The 8,355-nt window shown below is 44.8% G+C and overlaps 1 protein-coding gene across 1 annotated transcript; it reads right to left on the bottom strand.

Annotated features, from left to right (window-relative positions):
* Nucleotides 1-5,097: 5,097 nt before the first annotated feature.
* LOC129728654 (uncharacterized) lies at nucleotides 5,098-7,885 on the bottom strand. Its single transcript, XM_055687107.1, has 3 exons — nucleotides 7,845-7,885; nucleotides 7,029-7,687; nucleotides 5,098-6,959 (listed from the first exon to the last, which is right to left on the bottom strand). The coding sequence occupies exons 1-3, from the start codon at nucleotides 7,883-7,885 to the stop codon at nucleotides 5,098-5,100; spliced, it is 2,562 nt and encodes an 853-aa protein (XP_055543082.1).
* Between the last annotated feature and the right edge of the window lie 470 nt (nucleotides 7,886-8,355).

The following is an 8,355-nucleotide window of genomic DNA, read 5'->3' as shown; positions in this document are numbered from 1 at the left end:
ACTTCTGCTTTTTGTGTCGCTCCAAATTCCAGGCATTGAACTGAAGGTTCGATGCCAGGTAGATGTGACCTTCTCAGCATGTTTTCCACTGGTGTGGTCTGCTGGAAGTAAGTTAATGTTAATGAAGTTAATGACATGTGGAATGCACATGTCACAGTTTTGCAGAAACTAGCTGACGATGAACAGAATGACTTTCCCGAAGCAGCGAGCGTGTTACGTAAGGATTTTTACGTGGATGATTTATTTTCCGGCAGCAGCACTGAAACCGACGCGATCACTCTCAGAAATCAGCTTGAGAAGATTTTGGCAAGAGGAGGCTTTCGACTCCGCAAATGGGCATCAAACAAACCTGCAGTGTTGGCGGACATTCCAATTGAAAATAGAGCGATTCAGCATTCAGTTGACTTGGACCGTGGCCAATGCATCGAGACACTTGGGATTCACTGGGAACCCACTACTAACATTCTTAAATATAATGTTAAATTACCTAAACCGGACTAGACGGATGCACTCACAAAATGCATTGCTCTATCTTATATTGCACAACTTTTCGACCCACTTGGTTTGCTGGGTCCGGTTGTGACAACGGCAAAACTATTTATGCAAGCGCTATGGACGCTAAAGGATGAACACGGATGTATATGGAGCTGGGGCAGGGAACTACCCACGACGCTACAAAATCGCTGGACCGTTTACCACACACAGCTGCCCCTCTTAAACCAACTCAACATCAATCGGTTCGCCTTATGTCTCAATTGAACCTCAGTGCAATTGCATTTGTTTTCGGATGCATCTGAATTAGCATACGGAGCTTGCGCGTATCTTCGATCAGAAAACTCTGCTGGTCACGTAAATGTTGCATTATTGACTGCAAAATCTAGAGTCGCTCCTCTTGAAAAGCGATCGATCCCACGACTGGAACTGTGTGGGGCACTTTTCGCCGCTGAATTATACAAGAAGGTACTAGCATCTCTGCGCCTGAACGCAGAAACCTTTTTCTGGGTTGACTCAACAACTGTGTTAAGCTGGCTCCAGGCTTCTCCGTCCAAATGGATTACCTTCGTAGCGAATCGTGTCTCGAAGATACAGTTGACTACCAAAAAATGCACGTGGAGGCACGTAGCAGGTTTGCAAAATCCAGCTGATTATATTTCAAGAGGAACCACAGCTGAAATTATTCTTAGCAGCGAACTTTGGTGGAATGGTCCACAATAGTTGCACCTTGAACAAGACACATGGCCAATGGATCAGCAAGAAGACGACCTACCACCAGAATGTACGAATGAAATGCGGAAAACGATAACCACTTTCACAGCAGCAACTGCACTTTCGTTTGTCGATTTATATGTTAGCAGATTCTCCAACTATCAGAGGTTGCTTGAAGCAACGGCATATTTCCAAAGAATGTTAAAGAATTACAAACTCGACCCAAAACTGCGCTCAACTGCGCATATCCTCACCACCGATGAAATCCGCCAAGCAGAGCACACCCTAATAAGGTTGGGCCCCGAACAGTTGCTTAGAATAGGAGGACGACCGTCTCACTCGCAACAATCTTACGACAGCAAGCACCAAATTATTCTTCCCTCGTCACACCCTCTATCGGCACTGCTGGTACGTAGCTATCATGTGAGAAACTTGCATGCCGCCCCTCAGTTGCTAATTAGTTTACTTGCCTGCGCTATTGGATCACAGGGGCCAGGAGACTAGCCAAGAAAATTGTTCAGAATTGCGATGTTTGTTTCCGCGCTCGTCCTAAACGCGTTGAACAGTTCATGGATGATCTTCCAGCAGCAAGAATCACTGCGGCTAGACCCTTTTCAACAACCGGTATTGACTATTGGGGACCGATATACGTTCAATCACCGCATAGGAGAGCGAGCCCGAGAAAAACCTATGTCGCGGTGTTTGTATGTTTTTGCACTAAAGCAGTACATCTCGAACTAGTAGCGGACTTAACGACTGCAAAATTTCTACAATCGCTACGCCGTTTTGTGGTTTGTGGGAGTCGGCAATTAACTCGGCGCAGAAACACTTTCTGCGTGTATTGGGTAATCAAACTCTATCATACGACGACACAGAAACACTTCTTTCTCAAATTGAGTGTTGCTTTAATTCGCGACCTCTTGTACCGCTTAGCGAAGACCCAACAGATTTCGAACCTTTAACGCCCGGCCACTTTCTTATTGGTTCTGCACTGAAAGCTGTACCAGATACCGATTTCACCGCAATACCGTTCAATCGTCTGAAAAAATGGCAACAAACCCAAAAGATGTTTCAGCATATTTGGAACCGATGGCACAGAGAATACCTGTCAACACTTCAACCACGAGCAAAATGGTGCAATCCACCCGTGCAACTTGCTAAGGATCAACTTGTTATTTAGATGAACGAGAATCTTTCCCGATGCAGTGGCCGATGGGTAGAATTGAAGAGCTACATCCGGGAGCTGATGGCATACTTCGAGTAGTTACGATCAGGACACCCCGAGGCAGCTACACACGCCCAGTGACGAAAATCTGTCTGTTGCCCTCATCGGCATCAGATAAACAACATGGAGAAAACTAAGCAGCAGATCAACACGGTTTTTCGCAGCAGCTGAATTCAACTTTAAGATAAAATACAAGGCCCTTTGTAATAAGGGACAAGGTGAGCACCTGTCCAATAAATTTACCTATCCAAAAACCCACTACCGGGTCTTCTCTTGCTGCTAGGTCGTTAAACTAACCATGATGCTGGCCACTATCAATAGGAGATATAAAAGGCTCTTCGAAACGTCATCGCTCTCTCTCTTTGTGGTTGCTCGCACCATCGCAGTGAAGAACGACAGTCATTAATTTTATAGTGAATAAGGAATTTGTAAAATTAAGTTAATAAGTAAGCAGTCAGTTCGTGTGGTAAATTATCCGAAAGCTCCTGAGTTATCGCTATTAATAATAATCGCCTTACAAGTTCGTTCGCCGAAGTCGCAGCATCGAACCGTTTCTCGTCTCCCCCGGGACTCCCAGGGCTTACAACTCCTGCCACTGGAATAAAGTTTACCCGAACAGACTCCGAATAAATCAACGCAGAATCCCTTCTCACTACAGAAGAGTTCGTGCATCTCCTGGCCGGAGCATTCGTAGCCCTTCGCACTTGTAAACCCCGAGCTGAACAGTTGCAAGGAGCAGTTTCCATCCTCACCAAATATGGTCTGTGAACACATTAACATCGCTGACTGGAACGCTTGCTCGTTAAAGAGCAAAATCATCGAATTCGCTAATTTCCTCAACGAGCGGATCCTCACCGAGACACATTTTAAACCTGGCGTCAACATCTACCTCCCAGACTTTCGAGTTGTTCGGCTAGATCGAACCCACATAGTGGGTGGAGGTGTAGCCATCGCATTGAGGAAGATCATCTGCTGCAAACTGCTGCCTAGTTTCAACTTAAAAGTCATTAAAGCGGTTGGGGTCGTGGTTTCTACCCCCGTCGGTTCCAGCAGTTCATCGACACCAACATCCGCTACAACATCGAGCTTGAATCGACGGATGACATCGATCAGTGCTTGCAGATCATCGACGAGGTACTTTCTTCAGCCCGTGACCAACACGTACCTGCTTCCGAATTGGTGAGTAACACTCTGAATCTAGACAGTTTGACTAAATCTTAAATAAGACTGCGTAACACAACTTGGCGCCATTACCAACGTGCTGGCCTGCCCCTCTTAAAGTCGTAATCCTCTCAATAAAATTATAAAGGCCCGGTTGTTGGATCTCAGGAACAAAAATTTGAGAACCATATTCGCTCTCTCCCAGATTGTGTAAACTCTTTCTTGAAATTAACTAAACTGTTGAAAATCAAGGCAAGACCGGTCCCTCCTCTCTCCCATTTTGATCAACATGCTGACCAAGTTCAGCTAATCACACCAGCTGAAAAAGCTAATGCATTTGGCCAGCATTTCGTAAATTCTCACAATATTGCTCGTTTCTTGTTGAGCCCCTTTGAGCCCGATGTGGCAGCTGCAATGTCCATAATCACTGTGACCCCTCTAGTTGTCCCAGATGAATCTAAAATTTCTGCTGATGAGGAAATGGCAGCCATTAAATCATGTAAAAATATGAAGGCCGCGGGTGTCGATGGGTTGGTCAATCTCGAGTTGAAAAATTTGAGCATTGACTTCTTTCATCACCTCGAAAGATCTTTAATGAGTGCTTGGAACTTGGCTACTTTCCGTCCCGTTGGAAGTTCGCCAAAGTTATCCCCATCCACAAACCTGTGAAAGATCCCACTGACGCTAAAAGCTACCGGCCCATTAGCCTCATCTATTTCGAAATTATTCGAAAAACTGATTCTGAGACGTATACTAGAGTTTGCTGACCAAAACAACATCTTCCTTAGAGAGCAATTTGGATTCAGGAAAGGGCCGATCTTCCTTGTAAAAATCATCAAAAATTATCTGTCGGGTAGATCATTCAGGGTCTGCTTGAACAACTCCCAATCTAATACACTTAGAGCCTCTGGCAGCTGTCCTCTTGACATTACATCGGCAGGATTGTTGTTCGACGGTACATAATTCCACAAAAACGACTGAGTATTTCGGTTGATTTCTGCGACGCGGTTACGCACATAAATCTCCAACCGACTGGGTGTTTTTTTTAACCATGACAACACTATCTGGCTATCGGACCAGAGAACAACATTGGAAATAGGATACTAAAAATGGGAAGAACCTTCACCAAAAGGCGCGACAGCAACCGAGCGGCGCAAAGTTCTTTGCGCGGAATTGTCATTTCCTTTAGCGGAGCAACTTTTGTCTTACTTGTCAATAAAAAGCAACTGACATCATTCTCTCCTACAGCCCGGAGGTACAAGCATGCTCCATATGCCGAGTTAGAAGCGTCGGAAAACCCGTGGATCTCCAACGTAACATAGACACGAGGAACCACGCATCGAGGTATTTTGACTTGGTTCAGGAATGATAAAGATACATTTAACTTTGTCCATTTAGTGAGCAAATCATTGGGAAGTATGTCATTCCACTCCAACTTTCGTATCCACATGGTTTGCATTAGCAGCTTAGCCAAAACGATCACCGGCGATACAAGACCGAGCGGATCAAACGACCTCGATATCTGCGACAGGACAAACCGCTTGGTAACAGGACGCAAAGGGTCTTCGGCTGTCATCTCTCAATCGGATAGCATCGGTTTCAGTATCTGCTCCGGTAAGCACATTATCGATGTAAAAATGGTCGCAAACAACAACAGCAGCTTCAGGAAAGTCAGCTTGTTCGTCTTTGGCTAGCTGAAGGAGTGATCTGATAGCAAGGAAAGGGGCTGACGCGGTACCGTAAGTAACGGTCTTGAGTTCCAGAACACGGATTGGTACCGTTGGAGTTTTCCTCCAGAAAATACGTTGAAAACTCGTATCGCAATCATCAACCCACACTTGGCGGTACATTTTCGTAATGTCGGCTGTAAAGGCAAACTGGGGCCAGCGGAATAATAATAAAATGGTGAGGAGATCATTTTGGATAGTTGGACCGACTTGAAGTACATCATTCAACGATAAGCCAAAGGATCGCGCGGTGGCATCGAATAATACACGGACCTTGGTACTGGAACTGGTTAATTTAAAGACAGCGTGGTGTGGTAGATAGTACCGCTTGACGTCAGCAAGATCTGCCGCTTCGTTAACTTCACAACAGTGACCGAGTGCCTCGTACTCGTCAATGAATGCTTCATATTGTTGTTTCAACTCTGGACGGCGTTGTAGACGTTGTTCAAGTAGCAAAAATCTCTTAAGGGCCAACGCCCGGTTGTCACCAAGTTTAGTGACTGACTCATGAAATGGTAGTCGAACAACAAAACGTCCTGTGTCGTCTCTGCGATGAGTGTTCATGAAATGGTCCTCGATTAACTGTTCCTCGGTCGTGGTTGATGGAGCATCAGGAACTTCTTCAACCTCCCAGAATTTTTGGATCATTTTGTCTATGTTTTCGGTAACAACGTTTGAAAGGACCACATTTTGTTGTGGTACATCAACTGACTCAGCAACAACCAACCCAAAGATGGTTTCTTGCAGTAATGGCATATCATCAGAAATCTTAATTTGTCCGGATTTCAGGAGGGAAAAGAAAAACTTATTACCGATGAGAAGATCTACTTGCTTAGGTGAGTGAAACTCAGGATCAGCTAACGATATGTTGACTGGGAGATGCCACTTAGACATTTTAATTTTTCTTGTAGGAATGATTCCGCTCACCTGCGGCATGACCAGGCACGGAATATCCACCTTGTACTCACTGTGGTTGGAAGCTACTGTTACTATAATACCTTGTCTGACCTTCTTTTTACAAGTAATACCAACGTCCTCGGTATTTGTTGACCACGGCTGCTTTCTCAGTTTGCGAACCATATCGCTTGAAATAAGGCACACCTGTGATGCACAATCCAACAGTGCACGGCAAGAGTGGTGACGTCCGCTATCATCGATCAGACTGACGACAGCCGTCAGCAATAACACTTCCTTTAATGGAAAACGAGGCTTCTGCGTAGAAACGTGACTAACCAATGCGTTTGATACCGATTCCTCACTGGAAATCTCCGCTGGTGTTTTAGTTGCATTGACGACGGCTTGTGATGTGGCTTCAACTTCTTGCTTCTCGGGAATTATTGTTGCAACATCTGGGTACTCTTGGTGCAGCAACGAGTGATGCTTTTGAGAACACTTTGTGCACGTCTTCTCTGATGCACACATATTGCTTCGATGTCCCTTCCGAAGGCAATTAAAACAAAGTCGGCATTCTTTCACTTTCGCTATACGCTGAGAAACTGTCATACTACGAAAAACAGAACACTTGAAGTTTGGATGCTGGCCACTGCACAGCTCACACGTGGCAGATGATGGTGATGTAACGGAGTTGGTCAACTTCTGACCGTACGGCTTCTGAAAGTTTGGCGAAGGCTTCAGTGTTACTGGTGGAGGATTTGCTGTTTCACATCTCTCGAGGACAAGACACCGATTTTTTAAGCACTAAATCGTACCTGAATACATAGAAAGCACGCCATGGTCTAATGTAGATTCCCAATGCTCTCGTGTCTCCTTATCCAAAGCGGCAGTAAGAACATTCACCACAAACAACTCGGATACTCCTAAAAGCTCCTGCCCAAGAAATTTGAGGTTCTCGACGTGACGACAGCACTCGTCGAGTAGTAGACGGAGCTCTTTTGATGATTTCTTCGTCTTACGTTTGAGGTTGAGTAGACCGCGGATATGCAAGTCCACTATGAGGCGTTTATTCTCGAATCGTTGTTCTAAGATTGTCCACGCCTGAGCGTAGTTGTTGTCTTGGATGGTTTGAGAGTCTATAATACCTGCAGCATCACCTACCAAAGACTTTTCCAAATGGTAAAGTTTGATTGCGTCACAATCCGATGACCGACTCATCAAATCCTGGAACATGGCTTTGAAGCGCGGCCAATGTTCATATTTTCCATCGAACGTCGGTAGTGGTGCCCTTAATGACTGCTGCTGCACAATCACTTGGCTTTGTTGTGCTGCTTCCGGTTGAGCAACACTAATAATTTGGCTGGTAGATAACGCATCTTTCAACGATTCAATCACGAGGCAAGTTGCGTTGTAAAGCACTTCAAACTCTTCATATTTCCTTTCTTGCGCGTCTCTCTGGTTCTCGGCACAGGCACTAATAATAGCATCATGAACATCATTGAATTCACGGTAGTGGATTTCAAGATTTCTAGTATGTATTCGAAGTAGCGGTAATGTTACTGCAGAGAGATCTTCTTCTGCTGACCTCAAACTGTTTTTGATTATTTTGGGTTACTTTGGCTTTTACTTGCCCGCGCTTGTGCACGAGCAGCTTCACTTCCTCTTCAGACATTTTCATTTCTGATTTGCTTCTTATAGGACTTAGAAAACTTGCTCTTCAGGGTACAACAGTCTACGCCACATCACCCATGCGGATCGGAATGAGCGAGTACTGGGCTTCTTCGCTCGGAAATGGCAGATTTCTCTTTGAAACTACCGGAATTTAATGCACAGGGCAACGTACACTATTCGACACTATTTCGCAATTTATTGTCACTAAATTCATTGGATTTTCACGTCTCTTCAAACTTCTCCAAAATGGCGCCCATCCGGTTCGAAGGACCAAAATGTCGCTCCAAACGATTGGCCAACATCAAATATATCACGATTGGAACAATTCAACGGCGGACTGTATTTCCGTTAGGGACTTGGCGCACATTTTGGGATAACAAAACGCGAATAAAATGAATTTTCTTTATATCACTTGTATTTCGTCTAATCATTACACCTTCATAGTTCACTTCTTAATAATAATAAGCGAAG

This window comes from Wyeomyia smithii, chromosome 3 (assembly GCF_029784165.1).
Source record: "Wyeomyia smithii strain HCP4-BCI-WySm-NY-G18 chromosome 3, ASM2978416v1, whole genome shotgun sequence".
NCBI lineage: Eukaryota > Metazoa > Arthropoda > Insecta > Diptera > Culicidae > Wyeomyia > Wyeomyia smithii.
This window is presented reverse-complemented; position numbering and strand designations above follow the sequence as displayed.

What these genes read in the sequence shown, in the direction of transcription:
- LOC129728654 (XM_055687107.1), bottom strand. Translation starts at nt 7,885, where the DNA reads ATGTCTGAAGAGGAAGTGAAGCTGCTCGTGCACAAGCGCGG. An exon ending in CTGCTCGTGCACAAGCGCGG is followed by an intron (nt 7,688 to 7,844) that starts GCAAGTAAAAGC and finishes TGCTATTATTAG; the next exon opens with TGCCTGTGCCGAGAACCAGA. An exon ending in CGTGCTTTCTATGTATTCAG is followed by an intron (nt 6,960 to 7,028) that starts GTACGATTTAGT and finishes ATCCTCCACCAG; the next exon opens with TAACACTGAAGCCTTCGCCA.